Source organism: Onthophagus taurus, chromosome 8 (assembly GCF_036711975.1).
Source record: "Onthophagus taurus isolate NC chromosome 8, IU_Otau_3.0, whole genome shotgun sequence".
In the NCBI taxonomy this organism is placed as follows: domain Eukaryota; kingdom Metazoa; phylum Arthropoda; class Insecta; order Coleoptera; family Scarabaeidae; genus Onthophagus; species Onthophagus taurus.
Genome location: NC_091973.1, coordinates 4,746,628 through 4,773,170, shown reverse-complemented (window position 1 = coordinate 4,773,170; position 26,543 = coordinate 4,746,628). Strand labels below are relative to the sequence as shown.

Here is a 26,543-nt window from a genome sequence, read left to right as displayed (position 1 = left end):
AATTAACAAATTTATAAGATTTTTAATAGGAAGAAAAAAATATCTGTCATATACAAATATACAAAAAAAATAAATACTTAACAATTCCTTTCTTTTTATAAATTACAAATAATATACGCGATATAAAACCTGTAATAGATAAATCCTCAGCCTATAAAAAAACAATAGGCTCAAAAATTCGGTTATATTACAATTAAAAGGATTATGTAGAATATATATATAAAAAAATATAGGTCACGATTAATATTTTTTACATACACATCGAGTTGTTAAAAAAACCCGGGATTTGTATGTTCAATAACACATCTTTTACAATATTTTTTAACAGCCCGATATCCTTCCAACGAAATCTGACAGTCTTGTATATTAAGTTGTTGTAAACCTCGACAATAATACGCGACACACTGCACTCCACGGTCCGTGACCAAATCGCAATTTCTCAAACTAAGCTTTTTCAAATTAGGACAACTTTCAGCCAACGCTCTCAGTCCAGCATCGCTTACATCACACTTTCCAATGTCGAGCGCTCGCAATCGCGTACAAGATCGCGCCAACACTGTTATGGCATCGTCCGAAACCGCCTCGCAACCCCTCACGTTTAAATAACGTAATTTGTAGCAACGTCTTGCGATCACTTTCAATCCGGCGTCGCTTACTCGGTCACATTTCGCTACCGAAAGATATCGAAGTGTTGCTCCTAATTTAGCCAATTCGTATAAACCGAAATCGGTTATGTTTGAACAATCGCTTACGCTTAATTCGCGTAAACCAGAACAGAAACTTGGCACAAATTTTAAACCCGCATCTAAAATAAAATAAAAATATATACGCTTAAAGGATATTATTAAACAAATAAAATTACCTGTTATTTGTATGCACCTTCTTAAATATAAATAAGATAATTGTGGACAATTCCTAACTATAACACGAAGTCCGTTATCATAAAGTGCCGGACAATCCGTTAAATCTAAATATTGCAATTGCAGTCTTCTGAGTGGTTCGGATGACGGACTCGGATTGGCACAAGTAATTTGAACACATCCTAAAATAATTATAAAGGTAGGTGTAAAGGTCATAATTAGCATAATAATAATATATTTGTGCTAATTCAAGGAAATCATATCTTTGTATTTTAATGCCACACAAAGCTTAACCCAAAAATGAGCACCCACTCGGTTGCTTCTGGACGTCTAACACCTACGCCATTTAAATAATATGTGGGTGTTAGACTTAAAAAAGTACTTGTAATTTTCTTACCGGTAATATCTAAATGTTGTAAATTCGTACATCTGGCAAGAATTTCAAAGAATACTCCGTTTGTAACGCTGGTGCTTCCTTGTATTTTTAAATGAGTTAATTCGGGACAACGTTTTGCTAATAATGATAATCCTCTATCGGTGATTTTGGCACCGTTAGCTAAATAAACTTTTTCGATGCTGGGGCAAGCTCCCGTTCTTCCTTGTCCGCATAATTGTCGAAGTACCCCGCGAATTGCACGATCGCCACTGATGGTTTCGCCTTCTAATAAAATGGTGCGCCATAACGTTGGCGTCCAAACCAATGCGTCAAATCGACGACAGACTCTAGCACAAACGCTAAGATCTGAACTGGTTAAGAAAGAAAACACCCGGACGATAAGATCATCTGGTAGTCGATCGAACGAATTATTTTTTGCTTGAAGTTTCTTAACTTTCCAATGTCCGGGTGTGGACAACCCCGGACTCGGCGAAACCAAAGTGTGATAACCCTGGTCCAGACTAGGGCTGCTTTTACCAAGTTTCGCAAAATTATCCAACAAATAATTCGTTTCTTGCTGATATTCCGGACTTGAATTCGAGTCTGACTGGCTTGTTTCCAACTTCGAATAGTTTTCGTGTTCCCAATAGCTCGCTCCGAGAGATAACAACGACAGATCAAGATTCGCCGCCTTCGGATACTTCCCCGGAAGTTGTTGATGAGGCGCGGCTCGGTAATTTTGCGGGTACTCACTATCCAAGTAGGTACGATTCGGACTCGCGCTCTCATAGTAGCTCATGTACGACGCGTGAAACGGTCGATCAGATTGTTGTGATGATTGTTCTGTCGGCGGGGGAGGAGAATTTCTACCTAAACGAATTAAAGGACATACCATTGGACGTGGTGACAACCTCTCCAGGAGACTTGGTGTTTGGTTCATTGCTTTGCTTCATCTAAAAAAAAATATTTTAATTTAACAAGTTGAATTTATATTTTTGCCGAGAGATGGCGCTGAAAGTACGAAGACCCCATAGCTTAATATTCAATTGATTCTAGTTTTTACGAGAAACTCTAAAGAACGTGAACACCGTGTCAATCATTTCATCGACTTCTATATTTCTGGAGAAAATGATTTGACAAATTACACGACATTATAACATGAGCTTTGCTTAAGTTACTTCAAAGTAATATTATATTATTTTAACAACAGGAGTTGATGGAGTTTATTTGTGATATAGAAAAGTGTTATTTAATCAAATTAAATTAATCTATGATTTCGCCTACTTAACTCAAGGTCGCTTGCGGGCGAGGCTTTACATTTAATATCATGTCAACCAAAGCTGATCAACACATTGAAGCACCTCGATCGCAAGTGACTTTGGCTAAAATTAAAACAAAGATATTCCACTGAATTTTTCAATTTATTTGATATACGTAATATGTATAGTTTTGTTTTGATAATATTGATATAAAAATGTTATTGAATACAAAGTAAATGTAAAGAAATAAAAAACTTATATAACACAATGAAAGTGGTACAAACACATTACCAATATTATTACGAAGATTTTTTTAACCACAAAGAATACCATAATATATATGTCTAGGCCTATAAACACAGTAGTTTAAAAGCGTTATAAAGATGATTAAGCTATTAGATAAAGATTTAGCAGAAAAAATTGCGAGGATGTAATGAACATCTTTTAGTATAGGAATGTCACCAATATCCGTTAGTTAAATAACAAGAATATTAAGAAATTAAAATAAATACTATAATTTAATATATTGGTTGACGGATATGACGACTTGCCTACCGTGCTGAATTTTATTTTAGGAACAAACTTTAATGTTACGATGTGAAAAAATGCAATAAAATCTTTTATAACAAATGACATTTTAAAGATAACGTTTGTTGGAGTTTTTATATGTCTTAAATGAAACGTTATTTAAAAACGATTTAATAAATATAGGATGACTTAAAGAATGAGAAATTAGAAAACATAAGTTCAGGATATAAATTTTAATAAATCACTTTCACAATAAGAAAATTACAAAATAAGGTCACAGATTTGCTGGCGCTCGGATTAAAAACAAGACAATATGGTCGAAAGTGACACTATTTAGCGCAATAGGTGACTTACCCACCGTCAAACAGACCGCGAGGGGGTTACGTAAGGGGCCCCTTTTACGTTTGCGGTATTCGGCGGCGTCAACCAAAACTCGGTTTAGAGAGATTTTAGACTGTGTCGGATATGACATTCCAAAGAAGTCACATGACAAAGGCTTGGTTATTTGCCCCCCGTTCCGTTTCAAAGTTTTTTTCAACGTCATCGACGTTGCTTTGACCGAAGAACCTAATAGGGGCTCTTTGAAGGGGCCCCTTAGGGCAACGTCGAAAACTTATTCTTTAGACAGAGTGGTCAGCGGGAAATCATCTCAAAAATGCCGAGAAGAATCCGCACGGAGAAGGTCGACGACATTTTGACGGATCATAACCTCAAAGGGACGAAGGTTTTTTTCTCAATCGAAGAGAGATCAAAGAGATTTTCACCGTTGTTAAAATTCTCACCTGTTTTAGGTAGTTATCCGTTCGTTTTCCATGGTTGGTGGTTTTTCCACGCCGACGAAACCTTTCGTTTCAGCACGTTTCAGCCCGCTTTTACCACCGCACAAATCAAACGCATCGCTTTGTTACTTTACCCGAGTAACTGGCGACTTCTCGTGGTCGCCGTTGGTCTCTCTCTGTCTCTTCGTTTTTCTTCTCCTCTACCAAGAGATCTTGGCGTACCCAGTCGTGTTCTTCGGCTGCTTGTGCCGACTGGTTTGCTCTTTCTATACAGGAACGGAATCAAATTTTTTACTTTTTCAAAAATTTATTACCAAATTTGACATATTTCAAAATTTATTCTGCGCTTGCGCAATAACACTTTTATACTAATTATTAATAAAACGCATGCGCAGAAAATATATTATAAATATACAATATAGCCTGAAGCCAAATATTGACAAGATGCAAACGACAAAACCTGACGGACGGGAGCAAGAACCAATACAATTCCTAGGGATTTACATAATGCCAAATCTAAACTGAATATCTAGCTGTTGCGATTTTTACTATCAGGCGTATTAAAACAATAGCTGGATATTGCACTGTTGGTGCAATTGTTGATTTTGTAGAAAATGTTATGCAATCCTATGAGGATGGACACTACATGCTAGGTGCTTTCTGTAACCTCAGTAAGGCATTCGCTTGTGTGCAGCATGACCTTTTTGCTCTATAAGTTGGAAAAATATAATTTTGACAATAACAGTATTAGATTGATTAAATCATACTTAACAAATAGGTCACAAATAGTTAAGTGTAATAATTTATTTTCTAAGAGAATGGGTATTTCGATAGGTGTACCGCAAGGATCAATATTGGGCCCTCTTTGACACAACCCTATTTATCAATCACAAAGGTTATGAAGATGCGTTTACATTGAGACGCTCTAACATACAGTCTCTTTCTGCTGTAAAGTTTTTGGGCGTTTATCTTGATTCCGGGCTGTGCTGGGAGGAACATATTTTGACATTATGTACTAAATTAAGTGGCAGCATCTATCAACTTGCGTTCAAATGTATTTCCACCAGACTTATGCATTGTTAGTCTGGGGCTCTGCTGCTGGTTTTGAACGCGTATTTAGAATGCAGAGAAGGGCTATACGGGTATTAAGAAATTTAAATTATAGAGACGACTGTAGAAGCTCCTATATTGATTTACAAATATTAACTCTACATTCACGAATGTGTTACGTATGTTAAAAAGAACATTATTAAGTTTGACACGTATAAGCAGGTGCATAACTATGATACTAGCAAAAATAGCGATCTGATGCCCAAATATACCCGATTAACAAAATGCCAAAAAAGTGTGAACGCGTTGGCGTTGAAATTTTTTAATAAATTGCCATTACACATCCGTCCGTTGCCATTGAATGGCTTTAAAGAGTATATTAAACAAACTCTTGTTACAAGGGCGTACTACTCGACCTCCGAATATATGAGTGACAGTCTTGAGATGATTTCCACCTTTAGCACTTAATGTTGTCTATTGTAATCTTATGTAATTTTATATGTTATTTTTTTCTTTAATATGACACTACATAATAATTGTAAAATTTGATAAGTGTGAACATATTGTATTGTATTGAAAGAAATTATTTGTTGGATCCATTGTAACCATTGTATAATTTGAAAGTAATAAATTTTGTACTTTTACTGGTTAAAAACTATTTATTAATTAGAAGCTGACATGTTTCGATCTATTCGATCATCTTCAAGGCTGCAGTCTATTTATTAATAGACTGCAGCTAATAATAAAAAAAAATATATATATATTCTAATGAATAAATAGTTTTTAACCAGTAAAAGTACAAAATTTATTACTTTCAAATTATATTGTATTGTATGTGTAACATAATAAAGATTATTATGAATTATGGCACCTTAATTTTTGAATTGCCTTGAGGGTGGCCCAACTGTCTGTGGAAATGTTTATGGATGCACCTTTTTGTTCTTTTTCTAGGTTCAAAAGGGTGCAGAAATTTTAGGAAGAACTTCTGCTTGAAAAAAGGTTATGTTCAATTTAATGCAGTTATCCAACTGTCTCTGCAGGAAAAAAGTGGTTTAGGGATTGTGCCATTGTTCCATATATTACCGATTCTGCACTTCTTAGCTAAGTTGTCTAAATAACTTCTTAGTTATAAGATCAGACCCGAGTCATGAACTTTTTTCTTTAGCTTAGAGTAAGTTACTTTCAGTATTTGATCTTTCAGTTTATTAATCTTGTGTACGCATTTTAGAAGTGTTGGGCAAAACCATTATAATAATAAATTATTATGAAACTTGTTATATATTAGTATATTTTATAAGATTATTATATTACGGTCCTGTTTTTGGAGGGGATTGAGAATGTCTCCTGAAGACCGTGGGGGGTTAGTACAAGCAAACTATGGCACATTGCATTCCTTTAAAGAGAAAATATTTTATTAGATATGAAAAAGAAGACGGGAATTTTTTCGCTGGTTTTTTAACCGGTTCTTTGTTTTAAAAATACGCCTCCTGTAACATTTGGGAAGATTCGGCTATAATTTTTTAATCAATTTTTTTTTAATAATTGATCGGTCAAATATAATCGAAAAAAACATTAAAAATGGAAACGGTATTTCTCCTTATCTATTAAATGAATATTAAAGAAAAAGTGTTGATATTAAATTTGGGTCATTAAATGTGAAATTGCCGACAAAGTTAGAATGGTTGTATAACTTGTGGGTTGTATATTCGAATTGCGCAAAATGAATTTAATAAACGACGATATTGCAATAACCATCTGCTGGGTTTATTGCAAAATAATATCCAGGATATTCAATTTTATTTATTATTAATTATTTACCCAACTAATCCTCTATCTCTCTACGATACCCAACAATAATAGAGCGATATATTTTAATTAAATTATTTTTGCGCTTCATTTTTTTACAACATTTTGTAGAAAATCTACCGTTAATTAGTAAAAAAAATAAGGTAAATATTAAACATATGGTTTAATTATCCTAGTATTTAACAGCAAAACGGTAATTAATGAGGACCGTACAGCGGTGGTTTTAATTAAGTCCTAGCATTTCGAATAGCGTCCGGTCATTTGTTCGCTGAAATTAAGCGGAGGGCTTTTGACAGCTTTCAAATCACCAGGCCCTTTTCGATTAACGTAATGGATTTTCTGTTTGACGATTGTATCTCAAAAGCTTTCAATAAAATAAAATCTAATAGAATTTTTTTTTTGGTTAAAATTAATTGAGACATCAACTCAATCGAATAATTAAATTTAATTTAATTTGATCAAAATAAATTCCAATTTTTAATAAACAAATAAAACATCCTGGTGTACTTCAAGTGTATTATTATCTTTATAGAATTTGTTAAATAATTGAAAATCAAAAATAATGCAATAATTGATATAAAATCAAACTGATTCGAACCCCTCCTCTTAGTAATACATTGAATTATCTACACAATATCTGCGCTATTCGTTCGCTATCAATACAATCGTGTATCATACACAAAATCAGACCAGTGTCGTACGGTCGTCGGGACGATTTGTAATATTCTTCGTAGGCATCCGTCGTCGTCTCTCGCAAATCTTTCAGGACGTCGGCGGCATCGCTAACGGGAACGACGTCCGAAAATAACGCGCGAACGCAGAAAGAACACATCCATAAACCCCACATAACGACGTAATGCATTTTAAATTTATAAACGTCATTCTTTTCATCTTTTATTTCGCCGGCACTCTCGCGGCTTCCGAAGACTGCGAACCTCTTCCGGATGAAAGTTGTTTAGATGATGACAATGCAGAGTGCGCCCTTTTTTGTGATAAAGATAATTGTACTGTTAATGTTTCTGTTGTTTTACCCAATAATACATTGTATATTGTTAATTTAGAAGCTGTAAGTATTTTTATTTCTACTTTTTATTTTAAGTCAAATTTAAATCTTGAATTAGAATGATTCCTTTATATCGGAATTAAAAATAGTATAATTTTATTACTTTTCCTAACGTTGTAAATTAATAAATAAATAAACATTTGATTTTCAGGGTATGAATCAGCTAAAACAAGCTGCTGATGACATCAAGACGTTGGGAGTGTTGCCTGAATATGTAAATTTTGCGTTTGAAGCGTTTGATGATAAATGTCAAGCAGAATATGCAACGCTGGCGAGTTTAAAAGGGGGTTGTAACCACTTGATAGTTGGTCCGATTTGCGACTATTGCTCAGGTAAGGGAAAAACGTGAGGTCTAAAAATAGAGATAAAAAATGATACTATAGCGCAGTGATTTAATTGCGTTTGCAAAAGCTATCAGTTCGTGGGTAATAATCTGTTACTCAATCTTATCGGTCGCACGGCCTATTATATGGGAAACAATGAAAAATATATTAATTGCCAGAAACCGAGAGTCGATTTTGTCAATAAGCCGCCCAATTGAACGCCACTCGATATGGTTTACTCCCGCAAAAATTAAATATTTACAGAACAATGCACTAAAAGCCTAAAACGATTCGTTATCGTATTTATTCAATAAAAAACTTAAAAATTAACAATAAAAAATAACTTTATTTTTGTAAAGCATTCTATTTGTTTTCAACGATTTCCAATAGCGCGACCGACCGCGACATTATCTTACAGATACAGATCTTTCTATTATTAGAACATGATAAGCTCTTAAAATTCCACATTATTATTTTTTTTTCATAATCGCTATCAATGGACCTGACTATAGAAATAGAACTTATTTTTATCTATACGACCTTTTCATTGCGTTAACATATCGTAATCGATTTATAATAATTTCTTAATATATTTATATTAATTTTTTCTAGCTAGTGTTGGTCGAATAGTAAAATATTTAAAACCGTATGGTACCCCATTAATAACACCAGGAGGTTTTGTATTTGAATTCACCGCCGACAAAAGTACTTGTGCAGACGAATATTATTTAATGGCTAATTCTGGAGCCTTAGATTACGTTTCAATAACACAATTTATCGTTAGTTTAGTTCTAGAGTAAGTAAAAATTAAATTAAGTTTATAAATAATTCGAAACATTTCGATATTAGATATGGATGGAGATCTTTCGCTTTAATGTACGAACGCAATGATTTTGAAGAAGTAGGCGGACAAAAGGCCTGCTATCTTTTGATGAGTACCGTAATTGAAAATATCAAAAAACTGAATGTATCATTAGATTATAACGATGGCGACATTAATAGCTTAAAATTAAATTATGAAGAGTATCTTAAAAAGACAATAGGAGTTAAATATGGAAGTAAGATTTTTTTGAGTGTTTACAACTTTTTTATTTTACACCACAATTTCATTTTTTTAATAATAAAAAGTATCTTTTAAGTATAATTATAAAAGTTTCCGTTTCGATTCGTGACGAATTTATATTTGATTGCGATTTCTCTTCGATTTGCAAAAAGTTTTGTAATAAATCCAGCTTCTTAAAAGAACAAGAAAAAACGACAAACTGGATAAGAACCATGACCTATCACGTAATGGATTACGTTATCCTAACCAGTGTAATCTTTGCCAAACGTTAGGCAGAAACTAAAAGATTATTCTATCTAGCACTTTTTATTAGGAGAGATTATTAACAGTTTGGACTGGGTGACCCAAAAGGGAATTCGCATCGACTTATGCACATGTACTAGAAAAGCCAATCAGGACGTTCCAGATTTATGCTGGGAATTCGCCTAATTATGGACAATTAAGAAACTGCCAGATCACAGAATCAAGAAATAATCTCGACCAACCTAAGCAGTGTTCGCGATTTAAGAAATTATCTCGGCCGACTTCGAAGACGTCGGCCGCCCCAAAAATCATGAACAGTACAATAAGTCTGCGAAGTCGGCCGAGATTATTTCTTCCATAAATTCCAATCAGGCCAAGAGAAATAATCTCGGCCGACTTCGAAGACGTCGGCCGCCCCAAAAATCACGACAACACAATAAGTCTACCCCGATTCGATGTTCTACCCTGAACATCGGCCGCCCGAAGTATCACGAACAATACTTGTTGCGGCCGACGTCTTCGAAGTCGGCCGAGATTAACTCTTATATCATGAAGAATACTTCTTATAGATAGCATATTATGCATAACCAAGTCTACCATACTTGAATTGTATGGAAGAAATAATCTCGACCAACATAAGTATTGTTCGCGATATAAGAAGTAATCTTGGCCGACTTCAAAGACGTCGGCCGCCCCAAAAATCATGAACAGTACAATAAGTTTACCATACTTGAAATTTATGGATGAAATAATCTCGGCCGACTTCGAAGATGTCGGCCACCCTAAATATTGTTCATAATACTTGTGGCGGCCGACGTCTGCAAAGTCGGCCGAGATTATTTCTTCCATAAATTTCAATCAGGCCAAGAGAAATAATCTCGGCCGACTTCGAAGACATCGGCCGCCCCAAAAATCACGACAACATAATAAGTCTACCCTGATTGAAATTTATGGAAGAACTAATCTTGACCGACTTCGAAGACGTCGGCCGCTCCAAGGATCATGTACAGTACAATAAGTCTACCATGCTTGAAATTTAAGGAAAAAGTAATCTCGGCCGACGTCTTTGAAGTCGGCCGAGATTAACTCTTATATCATGAAGAATACTTCTAATAGATAGCATATTATGCATAACCAAGTCTACCATACTTGAAATGTATGGAAGAAATAATCTCGACCAACCTAAGTATTGTTCGCGATATAAGAAGTAATCTCGGCCGACTTCAAAGACGTCGGAAGCCCCAAAAGTCATGAACAGTACAATAAGTCTACCATGCTTGAAATTTATGGAAGAAATAATCTCGGCCTACTTCGAAGATGTCGGCCGCCCTAAATATTGTTCATAATACTTGTGGCGGCCGACGTCTGCGAAATCGGCCGAGATTATTTCTTCCATAAATTCCAATCAGGCCAAGAGAAATAATCTCGGCCGACTTCGAAGACGTCGGCCGCCCCAAAAATCACGACAACACAATAAGTCTACCCCGATTAAAATTTATGGAAGAACTAATCTTGGCCGACTTCGAAAACATCGGCCGCCCAAAGTATCACGAACAATACTTGTTGCGGCCGACGTCTTCGAAGTCGGCCGAGATTAATTCTTATATCATGAAGAATACTTCTAATAGATAGCATATTATTCATGAAACCAAGTCTACCATGCTTGAAATTTATGGAAGAAATAATCTCGACCAACCTAAGTATTGTTCGCGATATAAGAAGTAATCTCGGGCGACTTCAAAGACGTCGGCCGCCCCAAAAATCATGAACAGTACAATAAGTCTACCATGCTTGAAATTTAAGTAAGAAGTAATCTCGGCCGACTTCGAAGATGTCGGCCGCCCTAAATATTGTTCATAATACTTGTGGCGGCCGACGTCTGCGAAGTCGGCCGAGATTATTTCTTCCATAAATTCCAACTAGGCCAAGAGAAATAATCTCGGCCGACTTCGAAGACGTCGGCCGCCCCAAAAATCACGACAACACAATAAGTCTACCCTGATTCGATGTTCTACCCTGAACATCGGCCGCCCGAAGTATCACAAACAATACTTGTAGCGGCTGACGTCTTCGAAGTCGGCCGAGATTAACTCTTATATCATGAAGAATACTTCTAATAGATAGCATATTATGCATAACCAAGTCTACCATACTTGAAATGTATGGAAGAAATAATCTCGACCAACCTAAGTATTGTTCGCGATATAAGAAGTAATCTCGGCCGACTTCAAAGACGTCGGCCGCCCCAAAAATCACGACAACACAGTAAATCTACCCTGATTGAAATTTATGGAAGAACTAATCTTGGCCGACTTCGAAAACATCGGCCGCCCAAAGTATCACGAACAATACTTGTTGCGGCCGGCGTCTTCGAAGTCGGCCGAGATTAATTCTTATATCATGAAGAATACTTCTAATAGATAGCATATTATGCATAACCAAGTCTACCATACTTGAAATGTATGGAAGAAATAATCTCGACCAACCTAAGTATTGTTCGCGATATAAGAAGTAATCTCGGCCAACTTCAAAGACGTCGGCCGCCCCAAAAATCACGACAACACAGTAAATCTACCCTGATTGAAATTTATGGAAGAACTAATCTTGGCCGACTTCGAAAACATCGGCCGCCCAAAGTATCACGAACAATACTTGTTGCGGCGGGCGTCTTCGAAGTCCGCCGAGATTAATTCTTATATCATGAAAAATACTTCTAATAGATAGCATATTATGCATAACCAAGTCTACCATACTTGAAATGTATGGAAGAAATAATCTCGACCAACCTAAGTATTGTTCGCCATATAAGAAGTAATCTCGGCCGACTTCGAAGACGTCGGCCGCCCAAGTATTATGAACAATATTTAGGGCGGCCGACATCTTCGAAGTCGGCCGAGATTATTTCTTCCATAAATTTCAATCAGACCAAGAGAAATAATGTCTTGAAATTTATGGAAGAACTAATCTCGGCCGATTTCGAAGACATCGGCCGCCCGAAGTATCACGAACAATATTTGTTGCGGCCGACGTCTTCGAAGTATTGTTTTTGTCACCAATAACAATACAATACAATAAGTCTACCATGTTTGAAATTTATGGAAAAAAAATTCATGATGCTTGAAAATATGAAAATTAGATAAATGCGTTTTCCATATATGATTTTGATGGATATCCATTATTGTTAAGTTGAAATTGTAGTTATTCAAGCGGATAAAGTTCAATAAAATCCCTTTGAGTTACTTTGCAATTTCGTTCAAGAATTTTTCAAATCGAAAAGTAGCAGCGGGTGGTAAAGGTGACATTTCGCAATCTTTTCTATGCGAACAATACGCAGTCGTTGCATTGTCACATTGCATCGATCAGATATTTTCATGCATTGACGAATATATTCGTTGATAGCATCACCCACACCTTGTGATATACACTTCGCCAATTGCGAATAAGAAATAACGTGTTTACGAAAAGTAACACATCTATGGATTTGAAACTTATATAATTTAATCCATTTTTTGTATGCAAAAAATTTATTAAATTTATGTTAATTGTGGTGTAAAATAAATTAAGCAATCTGTAATTTTTTTGGTAGTTATTTTAGTTTGTGCAAATCACACGAATACAAGAAGAGTACTTCTAGATGCACACAATTTGAATATGATGGAAAAACGTGAATACGTTTTTTTCAATTTCGCTTTATATAACGAGTATTAATAAATTATCTTTTATTAATAAAATTTTTTAATAAATTTCATTTTAGCGCTGAAGATCCTTCTAGACCTTGGTATAGTTCAAATGATACTCATGAAAATAATGAGCGTGTGCAGACAAGTTATAGATCTGTTTTTACTTTTACTCCTTATAATGAAGCGATTCCCGAAGTTGGTTTAGAAAGAAGAGGTTCCTATTTATTAGATGGGATGTATAATGGACTGTTTATGTTTGCGCATAGTTTGAATCATACGTTAAATGATAAAATTATTTCGACTTCTGATAAAAAGTTTATTCGTGGAAATGAGATCGTTAGTAATATGAGAGGAAAAGTTTTTAAAGGTGTACGAGACGAGGAGGTTGAAATTAATTGTAACGCTCAACGAATCGGGAAATATGCCATGTTGCAATATGATTCGTCCGGAACTCCTGACATTGTAGCTGAATATTTTACTGGTAAAAGCGTAACTTTTTTAAAAAATATTGATTGGCCCACGGGAAGCGTACCTTTAGAAACACCGACGTGTGGATATGACAATTCAAAATGTCCAAGTAAAATAAATGTTTGGTTAATTGTAATTTGTATATTTCTTGGAATTGCATTGTTAATATTTACGTATTATTTATATAGACATTATAAACTTGAAAGTGAATTGGCTCTGATGTCATGGAAAGTAGCGTGGGCTGAAATATTTTTTTATCCGGTCACAAAAAACCGTTCCAGTTTATATTCAATGGGATCACTAAATAAATACGGCAGTGAAAAAAGTTTTGATCATGATGGTTTCAGTTTAGCAGGAGATATTCAAATGTACACAAACATCGCTTTATATAAAGGGCAAAGAGTTGCAATTAAACGAATAAGAGATGTTAAAATAGAATTAAATCGATCACAATTATTACATTTAAAATGCATGAAAGATTTATCTCATAATCACATCGTAAAATTTTACGGCCTTTGTTTGGAATCGCCAAGTCCATGCGTTTTAACCGAATATTGTTTAAGAGGAAGTTTACAAGACATTTTAGAAGACGAAAAAGTTAAATTAGACATGGTGTTTCGCATGTCATTAATACACGATATCGTAAAAGGAATGTTGTACTTACATCAAAGCGATATAAAGATTCACGGATCATTAAAATCGCCAAACTGCGTTGTTGACAGTCGATTTGTTCTAAAAATCACCGACTTTGGTTTACATTTTTTATCAAAATGCAACGATGGGTCTATTGATGAAGAAAGCCATTCGTTTTGGCAACGACAACTTTGGACAGCACCCGAGTTATTAAGATCTAATAGTCCGGGTACACAAAAAGGCGATGTTTATTCATTTGCAATTATTGTACATGAAATTTTAACAAGGGAAGGTGTTTTTTTTATTGGACATGATGTTTCTTTGTCACCGAAAGGTAAGGAAATTTATTTTTTATATTAATTTTATTTATTTTCTGTAAAAACTTTTTGAACTACTCTTACATGTCTTAATACATCACTCTATGAATACGATAGCACAAAATGTTCGTGGTTATCATTCTGGGAAGTTAGCCTATACAAGAAATGAGACTAACAAATTTTTAGACAAATTCAATTCAAATATCTCATTAAAATTTTTAAGGAAACGCTACTAATATTCAATTAAGTGTTGATTTCCAATTCACACCTCGAGAAGAAGTTGGAACATTATGCTTTAGACCAGGAGAAATGTTTGTGTTTCAAAGTTTAGTTTCTGGCTATTGTCACTGCTCATCTCCTAATCCCTCTTCTTCCTTGCGTACAAAAATGATTGGCGTTTTCAAGATGTTGACATTTTATCATTATTTATCATTCCCAAGCATTCTGGGAAGTTAGCCTATACAAGAAATGAGACTAACAAATTTTTAGACAAATTCAATTCAAATATCGCATTAAAATTTTTAGAGAAACGTTACTAATACTCAATTAAGTGTTGATTTCCAATTCACACCTCGAGAAGAAGTTGGACCATTATGCTTTAGACCAGGAGAAATGTTTGTGTTTCAAAGTTTAGTTTCTGGCATTGTCACTGCTCATCTCCTAATCCCTCTTCTTTCTTGCGTACAAAAATGATTGACGTTTTCAAGATGTTGACATTTTATCATTATTTATCATTCCCAAGCATTCTGGGAAGTTAGCCTATACAAGAAATGAGACTAACAAATTTTTAGACAAATTCAATTCAAATATCGCATTAAAATTTTTAGGGAAACGTTACTAATACTCAATTAAGTGTTGATTTCCAATTCACACCTCGAGAAGAAGTTGGAACATTATGCTTTAGACCAGGAGAAATGTTTGTGTTTCAAAGTTTAGTTTCTGGCATTGTCACTGCTCATCTCCTAATCCCTCTTCTTCCTTGCGTACAAAAATGATTGACGTTTTCAAGATGTTGACATTTTATCATTATTTATCATTCCCAAGCATTCTGGGAAGTTAGCCTATACAAGAAATGAGACTAACAAATTTTTAGACAAATTCAATTCAAATATCGCATTAAAATTTTTAGAGAAACGTTACTAATATTCAATTAAGTGTTGATTTCCAATTCACACCTCGAGAAGAAGTTGGAACATTATGCTTTAGACCAGGAGAAATGTTTGTGTTTTAAAGTTTAGTTTCTGACATTGTCACTGCTCATCTCCTAATCCTTCTTCTTCCTTGCGTACAAAAATGATTGGCGTTTTCAAGATGTTGACATTTTATCATTATTTATCATTCCCAAGCGTTCTGGGAAGTTAGCCTATACAAGAAATAAGACTAACAAATTTTTAGACAAATTCAATTCAAATATCGCATTAAAATTTTTAGGGAAACGTTACTAATACTCAATTAAGTGTTGATTTCCAATTCACACCTCGAGAAGAAGTTGGAACATTATGTTTTAGACCAGGAGAAATGTTAGTGTTTCAAAGTTTAGTTTCTGGCATTGTCACTGCTCATCTCATAATCCCTCTTCTTCCTTGCGTACAAAAATGATTGGCGGTTTCAAGATGTTGACATTTTATCATTATTTATCATTCCCAAGCGTTCTGGGAAGTTAGCCTATACAAGAAATGAGACTAACAAATTTTTAGACAAATTCAATTCAAATATCGCATTAAAATTTTTAGAGAAACGTTACTAATACTCAATTAAGTGTTGATTTCCAATTCACACCTCGAGAAGAAGTTGGAACATTATGCTTTAGACCAGGAGAAATGTTTATGTTTCAAAGTTTAGTTTCTGGCATTGTCACTGCTCATCTCCTAATCCCTCTTCTTATTTGCGTAAAAAAATGATTGGCGTTTTCAAGATGTTGACATTTTATCATTATTTATCATTCCCAAGCATTCTGGGAAGTTAGCCTATACAAGAAATGAGACTAACAAATTTTTAGACAAATTCAATTCAAATATCGCATTAAAATTTTTAGAGAAACGTTACTAATACTCAATTAAGTGTTGATTTCCAATTCACACCTCGAGAAGAAGTTGGAACATTATACTTTAGACCAGGAGAAATGTTTTAAATTTATTTATTTATTTATACAAATGGATACAGAACGGGACAAACCCTATAATACTGCATCACAACATTGACATAAAGAAATCAAACAGAAATATCAGCGCAATATAAGCCAGAAAAAATACTTACAGAGACGCAAACCAAATGAAAATTATACAAAAAATAAAAAAAAATATATATATATATATATATATATATGTATATAAGTAACAATTGACGAGTGAAATTCGATTAAATTCCGATTAAATTTAATGTAAAATTAGACAAACTATAATCCGACCAGTCCGGTCGGCGAGGCCAGTGCAGCAGTCGTCACCATACGTCTAAATACCGGATATGTGTACCGAAAAATGTCAATTGAGAAACGATCAGCCGCTCTTGCCATTCTCATCATTGGGGAGTGGAGGAACGCATTCGTACGCGCAGCCGGAGTGAAGAACAAAAAATTATATCGCAAATTTCTCGGTGCAACGTGAATATTAATCAAGCTAACGAGCCCGGCGCAATCACACTCATTGTTGAGAATTTTGAAAAAAAAAGCAAATCATTGCAGGTGCGACGCTGATGGAGGGACAGAAACCGTAAAGAAGCACAAGTAGAGTCGTAGTCATCATACACTAGATGAGATTTATAACACAAGTACTTCAAAATTTTTTTCTGAACCCGCTCCAATCTATCGATATGTATGTGGTAATGAGGATTCCACACAACGCTACAGTAGTTTAGAATACTGTAAACATAAGCAAAATACAGTGTTTTAATTGCATTTATGTTAGGAAAATGCTCAGTAGACCTAATAACAAACCCCAACATGCGCCAAGCTTTATTAACTACTCCATCAACGTGCTCTCTGAACAATAATTTCTCATCAAACATGACTCCCAAGTCCCTAATACAGGATACTCGTTGTATACCATCCCGATCAAAGTTGTAATCGAAATGAATGACATTTGATCTTCTACTAAAAGTAATAACATTGCATTTTGATCGGTTAAGCGTCATGAAATTAGCTTCGCAATACCGTTGCAACTCAACTATGTTCAAATGAAGCTTCGAGCAGTCGCGCGGAGACGTGATACGCAGAAAAAGTTTAAGGTCGTCAGCATACATTAAACATTGAGCATGTTTAATAACAGAGAAGATATCGTTAATATAAATAGTAAAAAGTAGCGGACCAAGGTGACTGCCCTGCGGGACCCCAGATGGAACCTGAATAGGGTCGGATAGATAACCATTCACTGATACAATCTGAGTTCTGTCCTGGATATAAGATGCAATCCAACAAAGTAAATTGCCATTAATTTCAAATTTTGCCAGCTTGTTCAGCAGAAGTTCATGATTCACTCGATCGAAAGCCTTGCTGAAATCAGTATAAATAGCATCAACTTGGTATAGTTGTTCAAGTGAGTTAAGAATATAATCCGAGTATAGTAGTAAATTGCTCACGACCGAGCAACCAGCGTGAAACCCGTGTTGTCTGGGGTCAATCATACTCTTGACAGCAAAAAATAAACGTTTATATACAAGCCTCTTGAAAACCTTACTGAACTGTGGCAAAAGAGATATTGGTCTGTAATTGGACGCATCATTACGGTTACCAGACTTGAATATTGGTATAACGTGAGCTTGCTTCCAGGCAGACGGGAAAACACAAGTACTTAAGGAGACGTTGTACAAAATAGTAAGGGGAAATGAAAGTGACTTGTAACAATTTTTTATCAAGAAACCAGGAATACCATCCGATCCCGGTCCTCCGGTCCCGTCAATCTCCCTCAGTGCCACCTCCACCTCCGCGCGATCAAAACATAAGACTCCAGAACAACCCACAGCAATATTACAACGAGCCGGCCCAGCACCCGCCGAAGCAGTGAAAACTGAGCCGAAGCAATCTGAAAATAAAGAGCAAATGTCTTCACCGACCGTAGCAACAGAGTCACCCAGTGTCATTACCGCTGGAACACCACTTGCACCCCTCCTACGCCTAAGGAAAGACCAGAAGTGCTTAGGATTACTTGTAATATTTGATTCTGTACGTTGAATGTAGTTATTATAATCGGTATTAATAAGATGTTTAGCGCGACCCCTCAACAATGAGAAAGACAAATAATCGATCCGGTTCCCATACCGCTTCCACCTCATGTGGGCCGTTTTCTTCTCACTGAGAACCCTTATAGTGCTAGGTGTAAACCACACTGGGTATCCCCCGGGTCGTTCTTTGAATTTAGGTACATGTTTTTCAATTGCGTACCTCAAATGAAAATAAAAAACATTCAAGAGACGTTCAATGCTGCCATGCCGCAGTTCAGAGTTCCAATTTATTGATGTCAAATATTGGTTAAGTTCATCAAAGTTTGCCCTACGATAGTTATATGTAACATTTGATTTATTATTTAAATTAGGTTGATTAATTGCTGTGCATGAAAATTCGAGGGTTGTGTGCGCTATGTCCTCATGAACCATTTGTGTTTCAAAGTTTAGTTTCTGGCTATTGTCACTGCTCATCTCCTAATCCCTCTTTTTTCTCGCGTACAAAAATGATTAGCGTTTTCAAGATGTTGACATTTTATCATTATTTATCATTTCCAAGCATTCTGGGAAGTTAGCCTATACAAGAAATGAGACTAACAAATTTTTAGACAAATTCAATTCAAATATCGCATTAAAATTTTTAGGGAAACGTTACTAATACTCAATTAAGTGTTGATTTCCAATTCACACCTCGAGAAGAAGTTGAATCATTATGCTTTAGACCAGGAGAAATGTTAGTGTTTCAAAGTTTAGTTTCTGGCATTGTCACTGCTCATCTCCTAATCCCTCTTCTTCCTTGCGTACAAAAATGATTGGCGTTTTCAAGATGTTGACATTTTATCATTATTTATCATTCCCAAGCATTCTGGGAAGTTAGCCTATACAAGAAATGAGACTAACAAATTTTTAGACAAATTCAATTCAAATATCTCATTAAAATTTTTACGGAAACGTTACTAATATTCAATTAAGTGTTGATTTCCAATTCACACCTCGAGAAGAAGTTGGACCATTATGCTTTAGACCAGGAGAAATGTTTGTGATTCAAAGTTTAGTTTCTGGCATTGTCACTGCTCATCTCCTAATCCCTCTTCTTTCTTGCGTATAAAAATGATTGGCGTTTTCAAGATGTTGACATTTTATCATTATTTATCATTCCCAAGCGTTCTGGGAAGTTAGCCTATACAAGAAATGAGACTAACAAATTTTTAGACAAATTCAATTCAAATATCGCATTAAAATTTTTAGGGAAACGTTATTAATATACAATTAAGTGTTGATTTCCAATTCACACCTCGAGAAGAAGTTGGACCATTATGCTTTAGACCAGGAGAAATGTTTGTGTTTCAAAGTTTAGTTTCTGGCATTGTTACTGCTCATCTCCTAATCCCTCTTCTTCCTTGCGTACAAAAATGATTGGCGTTTTCAAGATGTTGACATTTTATCATTATTTATCATTCCCAAGCGTTCTGGGAAGTTAGCCTATACAAGAAATGAGACTAACAAATTTTTAGACAAATTCAATTCAAATATCTCATTAAAATATTTAGAGAAACGCTATTAGTATTTAATTAAGAGTTGATTTCCATACGATTACTCCCGAGATTCCAATTATTCGTGTTTTAACGAGATCTAACAAATTGAATAGCAATTTCCGCCTTTAAATCGATTTTTCAAGTGGAAGGGTGGGGGATTGCCGGAATATCTGAGTTAATCTAAAGCTCCGGGATTTAATCTTGGGTCGAAAAAACGACTAAAACGTCGTGATTTGACGTGAGGGGGTGTAAAAAGATGACGGGAGCCGCAAGAAAGTAAGCGTGTACCGTTTTCCTTCGGAGAGGAGATCGGCGCAGGGCCATCGATTTCCCCCCTGAAAAGCGTACAGAGACTTTCAGGTTGATTTTCAGTCAGTCGGCGTTTTGAGGTCATGAGAGGACCACGTTGAGTTCTATCGTGATCGTGTTTCGACGTGTTCTGTAATAAAAAGAAGTAGGTGATGACCACCAGTGCAATGTCTCTTGCACTACCTGGGAATTCGTCACCTGGCAGAGAAGTCGGCACCTCCACCAGCCCCAGAAGGGCTGTTAGTCCTCTTCTGGAGGTCAGAAGGCCGCACTGCACCCTCAATTGCGACCACTGCAATGCTATACTTGAGGATCGCTTTAAACATTTAAGTAACGAAATATTTATAATCAAAAAAAAGAATATTATCTGAAAAAATATAATCTTATAGTTTAAATAATTTTTTATTGATCAAAGTTTTGACATTAAATCGACGTAACATTAAAAATTTGAATGACTTGATCGTAAAATCGAACTTTTCCGCGAGAAAATCTTCCACCTCCGTTAAAGTCATAAAATCATAAAAGATTAATCCGAAACCCTTTAAAATACCCTCTTAGAAAACACCTTTTTTATAGGAAACTTTTAAAGTATCGGTTTTAATGAGGAACAATAAAACTATAAACTTTAAGCTGATTTTAATTTTTATATTTTCTCGATATTTAATTTCAGAAATAGTAGAAGCTGTAAAAAATGGTGTTGAAGGTTCGTCTCAACCTTTAAGGCCTATGATACTTGATAACACATGCGATGAAGAAGTAGCAAAATTAATGAGAAAATGTTGGGCTGAAGATTCAGCTGATAGACCAGATTTCACAGCATTAAAAAATATCGTACGCAAATTAAACAAGTAAGGAAGTTGCAAATTTCTCATTTTCACCGTTTCTCATTGCCATTTTTTCTTTATTTCTTCGTTAAAGAGATTATGACAATGGAAGCATCTTAGATAATCTTTTATCACGTATGGAACAATACGCAAACAATCTGGAGACTTTAGTTGAAGAAAGAACGGCTGATTACTTAGAAGAAAAGCGGAGATGCGAAGAATTACTTTATCAGTTATTACCAAAAACGATAGCTATGGAACTTTTAACGGGGAAGAATCTTATAGCGGAGATCTTTGATGAAGTCACCATTTATTTCAGTGACATCGTTGGTTTTACGGTACTTTCCGCCTCGAGTACACCTCTCGAAGTCGTGAATTTACTCAACGATTTGTACACGTGCTTTGATTGTATCATCGAAAACTTTGACGTCTACAAAGTAAGTTAATCAAATTTGGGGTGATTTTATTAAATTTATTTCTTGGCAAAATAACCCCAGATAAAAAATGTCAATATCTTATTTAATCTTATTATGTAGATAAGTTTCTAAATATAAAACTCCCTTTTAAAATTAAACGTTTCCAGTAAACACGCAATTTCTTTTTAGGTTGAAACTATAGGGGACGCATACATGGTTGTGTCCGGCTTACCAGATCGAAACGGAAAAATGCACGCCGCTGAAATAGCCAGAATGTCATTACAACTTTTAAAAGCCGTCAAATCATTCACCATCAAACATCGACCAGACGAACCATTAAAACTTCGAATCGGAATGCATACAGGACCTTGCGTGGCCGGGGTTGTTGGTCTCAAAATGCCCCGATATTGTCTATTTGGGGACACCGTCAATACAGCATCTAGAATGGAATCTAATGGACTCCCATTTAGAATACATCTTAGTTCTGCCACTAAAAATGTTTTAGATACTTTTGGTACATTTAAATTAGAATGTCGGGGTGAAATTGATATTAAAGTAAGTCGATTTAATAAATTTTTTTTTATTATTATTATTTTTTTTTTAATTTAGGGTAAAGGTAAAATGACAACTTGGTGGCTTTGCGATGAAGAAATAAAAGCGGAAAATATAATAAAACCTGAATTAACAACAAGCGTGTCATCGGTTGTAACAACAAAATCGATTGATACGCAATCATCTGAAAATTCATTTGCGAGCAGTGTAAATTATTTGGCTGCGATGACTTCGAATCATTACTCGTCGTCTCATCCGGATAAAGGAGAAGAAGCGGGTATTCCTTTGTTATCGGTGACGTCGAATGAATAAAAAAATGAACCAAAAATTAAAAAAAAAAGCTTACTTTACACGTATCAAAACGCTTGACTGTTATATAGAGACGTAGAAAATAGTATAATAGAAAAGTTTCCTAGAAAATATTTTTTTTACGGTTTTCAAGGAAGCTGATAGACTATATACAAAGTGGACCATTTTTCTTAAATGTATTTTTACGAATTTTGTGTGTTATTTATTTTTTTTAACTGTGCCAAAGAAACATTTATTTTTTTTTGCATTCTCAAAGTAGTATCTACGTCGAAGAAAAGATTTGTGATTTTATTAAAAGTTTAATAGTGGAGAGTAAGCGTGCGCGTACCTGTTCGTTAAAAAAAATTAAACTTAGATACTATTTTGAATCGTTGTAATATAGCAAATAATATTTATTGTTAGTGTTTAAATTATTTAATAAATATTTATTTAATTGTTACTGATTAGTTAAAAATAACACAAAAAAACGATAAAAAAAATTTGTGCTCTCTTTCACCCAATTTCATGTGTTAGCTACAAATCCAATTATATCTTAAACTCAATGTCTAATAGAAATATAAAATTTGTGTAATTATAAAAAAAATTATTTTCAAATTTAAGTTTTTTTGTTGCACAACGATCTATGTCGTATATATATATATCCGCACATCTCATTGTTATTACTATTATTAGTTTTTTAAGTCTCAACGCTTATTTTATTCGCACAAGAATCCGACTTGTATATTTGTAATTTATAAAATTTTATTTAAACGTAATTGTATCAATAAAGGAATATAACAATTACCAAAACTACAAATACTTTTTTTTTTCTTACGAAAATTTAAAATTTTTAATTTCAAAATTAACTACTTCTGGTTTGGAGCAGATTTTGGACGAAACACAGAGTTAAGTTCTGTTACATCATGAATTGAATATAAGCAACCCGGGAATAAGATTACTGAAAGAATTCTGCTGAAGTGAATAATTAATTTGAATTCGCCAAATCCGCCATCTTGTCTCCTTAAGTTAAAATTAATAAAAAATCTACCAGCGTCCAACGAATCCTCCAAAGTGACGCATTAAAGTTATTAAATTAATTAATAAATTTTATTATAAGAAAATTGTATTTTACTTCCTTTCCAATAGATGTTACCACAAACTAATTTCTTTTAAAATAGGCAACCCAAATGACACAAAAATATCAGCTGTCTCATTTATCTATACACTGTTTTGTTTATCAAAACTACTGAATAATGTTTATAACGTCCAGATAATGAATCACGTTTAAAATATGAACTCGTTATTGAGAACAGTGCAAGGTAAAGAATTTGATAAAAATTACCGTATAAAGAAGGCCATAACCACACAACTGTCGGAGGTGGTGAAAGAGATACAATTATGTTCTGTGGAGGAGAATATCCTCAGTGATTCCTTGGATGTTGAAGAGGCGGCAAATTCCCTTTGTTGCGTTGTTGAGGCAATCTTTTTACATGGATTAAAAGATTCCTTGGCTCACAAGTTTAGAAAGGTTATTGCTGATGTTGATGATAGACCAGACTCTAGCTTTTGGGCTCCACTATTAGTTATATCACATAGACAAATTATAGATTCTGTACGTATATTAATTTAGTTAACTAATTTAATGAAGTAGGTGAAACATTTAATATAGGTCTAACTAGTTTCGGCCCTTAGCCATCTTCAGACACTCTATTATAATATTAACATTACTTCATTTTATCTATTTAACAAAAAAAATTTTTGAATTTCAATAATAAAAAAGTTAAATTCATAAAAATACAATACTATTAATTATTAAATTTATAAAATTAAAGCTTTAAATTGTTTACCCACTTCAAAATTAACAACTAGTAGAAAGGATTTATTTCAATTATAATTCTTTAAAAATTTTGTAATTAATTAATTATTTATTTCTAGATTTTAAAATGTACACAACTTCCAACAGAAGTAGGACAATGTAGAGCATGGATAAGATTAGCAATGAACGACTGCTTATTGTCTTCCTATTTTATGACATTAAGGCAAAATTCTGGTGTTTTAAAATCATATTATAATTCACATGCTTATGTGAGAGACAATGATTTATTAGAGGTTGCACAAAAATTAATCGAAGGTGTTGAAACAATAAAACCTTTCAATCTGCCATGTTTTTCTAGTATTTTAAATAATTGGCCTCAAAGTACATTAATATTAGCGGGAATTTGGTCTCCCACTTTAAGAACATGTCCCGTACAATCTTGCGTCGATGTTGCTCAGTCAACATCGAGCAATTTAAACTCAGAAACGGCATCTTTAGGTTCAATGATATCGTTACATTCGCGATCATCGGGAATTGGGAATATGGTAGCTTTTAATGAAGATGAAGCGTTTAAAATTGTTTTAAATAAACAACTTGGCCAAGAATCTTCGAATAATCAAGATGCTGAGGTTGATGTTACTACAATAGATAAAAATATTAAGAACGAAAATGACACTAACAATGATGAAAATAATCAACAGGAATTAATAGAAGATATTGAAATTGAAAATGAAATATTTCCCGAACCCGAGATACCTAAAGCAACAGTCGGGAACTCGTTATTTCGACAAACAGGTTGGTCATTTGATGAAAACGCCCAAGATAAAACGCCGCCAAAAAATGTACCAACAACGAGTAGTTTAGAACATAGTTACAATGCGTTGATTGAAAGCTATAATATGTTTGGTGCAGCTTATATTAAAACGCCTGATATTCGTGGTGTTTGGGAACACTTTGAAAAGAAAGGTTGCACAACTGCTGGGTTAGAAAAAAATAAAATCGATTCATCTCAAATGAACACCATCGAAAGCCCTGGTGAGGAAAAATTACGATTATTACACCAATTAACTGAGATGCCCGTCGAACAAGGATTAGATTATCAAAATTACGAATGCGCAAGTTGTAATGTTGCCTTAAGTATTGGTAAATTAAATACAGATTCAAATGTTGCTAAGTAATTAATAAAAAAATTGTTATATATTTATTTTAATTTAATTATTTATTTTTTTTAGTTTATGTCATTTCTCAGGAACGTATTATTGTAACAATTGTATGCATATCGATATGGTACCTATTCCAGCCCGTATGATTCATAATTGGGACCATCAAGAGTACAGGGTTTCACGTGATGCTTTTAATTATATTCAAGAAATTAAAGATCATCCTTATATTGATTTAAAGGTTTTTTTTACATATTTCAATTCTATTAAATTATTTTTATTTATGATCATTTTAAGACTATTAATCCATACATTTATGGAGTGATAGAGGAAATGTCTCGTCTTCAAGTTTTAAGAAACCAATTAAATTTTCTCCGCGCATATCTTTACACCTGTCGAGATCCAATAATTGAAGAATTCCAAAAAATGATGTGGCCCAGAGAATACATGTACGAACACGTTCATCAATATTCAGTATTGGATTTACAAGAAATTCCCGACGGAACCCTAGCCGGTAAATTACGCGAAGTTGTTGATTTTGCCAAAAAACACGTCATGGAATGCTGGTTGTGTAGCCATAAAGGATTTCTTTGCGAAATTTGCGATAGTACCAAGGTTTTGTTTCCGTTTGATGTGGAAAATGTTTATAGGGTAAATATATTTATTAAATATATTTATAATTAATTGTTTTTTTTACCATTTTTAGTGTGAAGGTTGCAGTGCTGTGTATCATAAGGGTTGTTTAGATGAAAGCAAACCTTGTCCGAAATGTAAAAGGCAAAGAGAAAGAGCTGATATGTCTTTACTTGCTATGACAGATGATTAATATTTTAAATAACTAATTCTGTTTTTTTTTGTTTGTTTTTTTTATAATGAAATAAAATATTTATGTAATAATGAGATGATTAGTTTTTTACCTTTGTTTATTTCATAGACGACGGCCGTCTTAAGTATTATTCGTTATATAAGAAACAATCTCGGCCGCAACAAGTATTGTTCGAGATTATTTTTGATATCACAAGAAATAATCTCGGCCGACT

The 26,543-nt window shown here is 34.3% G+C and overlaps 3 protein-coding genes across 4 annotated transcripts; 2 read left to right on the top strand and 1 right to left on the bottom strand.

Annotated features, from left to right (window-relative positions):
* Positions 1-2: 2 nt before the first annotated feature.
* On the bottom strand, positions 3-3,998 carry LOC111425687 (F-box and leucine-rich repeat protein 7). The gene is made up of 4 exons (XM_023059894.2): positions 3,806-3,998; positions 1,258-2,189; positions 863-1,042; positions 3-805 (listed from the first exon to the last, which is right to left on the bottom strand). Exons 2-4 carry the CDS (start codon positions 2,174-2,176, stop codon positions 270-272), a joined length of 1,635 nt encoding a protein of 544 aa, XP_022915662.1. The 5' UTR covers positions 2,177-2,189; positions 3,806-3,998; the 3' UTR covers positions 3-269.
* Positions 3,999-7,326: 3,328 nt separating this feature from the next.
* On the top strand, positions 7,327-23,344 carry LOC111425566 (atrial natriuretic peptide receptor 1). Its single transcript, XM_023059675.2, has 10 exons — positions 7,327-7,724; positions 7,873-8,053; positions 8,657-8,840; positions 8,894-9,102; positions 12,937-13,051; positions 13,105-14,465; positions 21,118-21,295; positions 21,366-21,708; positions 21,877-22,242; positions 22,297-23,344. Exons 1-10 carry the CDS (start codon positions 7,515-7,517, stop codon positions 22,549-22,551), a joined length of 3,402 nt encoding a protein of 1,133 aa, XP_022915443.1. The 5' UTR covers positions 7,327-7,514; the 3' UTR covers positions 22,552-23,344.
* Positions 23,345-23,721: 377 nt separating this feature from the next.
* LOC111425431 (Pleckstrin homology and RUN domain containing M1) lies at positions 23,722-26,403 on the top strand. Of its 2 annotated transcripts, none has more exons than XM_023059434.2 (5): positions 23,722-24,055; positions 24,463-25,517; positions 25,576-25,744; positions 25,801-26,154; positions 26,210-26,403. In XM_023059434.2, the coding sequence occupies exons 1-5, from the start codon at positions 23,819-23,821 to the stop codon at positions 26,327-26,329; spliced, it is 1,935 nt and encodes a 644-aa protein (XP_022915202.1). In that variant the 5' UTR covers positions 23,722-23,818; the 3' UTR covers positions 26,330-26,403. The 2 variants fall into 2 exon arrangements, with proteins under 2 accessions (XP_022915202.1, XP_022915201.1); XM_023059433.2 differs by having other exon boundaries at positions 23,722-24,139.
* Positions 26,404-26,543: the final 140 nt, after the last annotated feature.

What these genes read in the sequence shown, in the direction of transcription:
- LOC111425687 (XM_023059894.2), bottom strand. Translation starts at nt 2,176, where the DNA reads ATGAACCAAACACCAAGTCTCCTGGAGAGGTTGTCACCACGTCCAATG. An exon ending in ACAACATTTAGATATTACCG is followed by an intron (nt 1,043 to 1,257) that starts GTAAGAAAATTA and finishes TAATTATTTTAG; the next exon opens with GATGTGTTCAAATTACTTGT. An exon ending in AAGGTGCATACAAATAACAG is followed by an intron (nt 806 to 862) that starts GTAATTTTATTT and finishes ATTTTATTTTAG; the next exon opens with ATGCGGGTTTAAAATTTGTG.
- LOC111425566 (XM_023059675.2), top strand. Translation starts at nt 7,515, where the DNA reads ATGCATTTTAAATTTATAAACGTCATTCTTTTCATCTTTTATTTCGCC. An exon ending in TGTTTCTTTGTCACCGAAAG is followed by an intron (nt 14,466 to 21,117) that starts GTAAGGAAATTT and finishes ATTTAATTTCAG; the next exon opens with AAATAGTAGAAGCTGTAAAA. An exon ending in ATCGTACGCAAATTAAACAA is followed by an intron (nt 21,296 to 21,365) that starts GTAAGGAAGTTG and finishes TCTTCGTTAAAG; the next exon opens with AGATTATGACAATGGAAGCA.
- LOC111425431 (XM_023059433.2), top strand. Translation starts at nt 23,819, where the DNA reads ATGAACTCGTTATTGAGAACAGTGCAAGGTAAAGAATTTGATAAAAAT. An exon ending in ATCCTTATATTGATTTAAAG is followed by an intron (nt 25,745 to 25,800) that starts GTTTTTTTTACA and finishes GATCATTTTAAG; the next exon opens with ACTATTAATCCATACATTTA. An exon ending in ATGTGGAAAATGTTTATAGG is followed by an intron (nt 26,155 to 26,209) that starts GTAAATATATTT and finishes TACCATTTTTAG; the next exon opens with TGTGAAGGTTGCAGTGCTGT.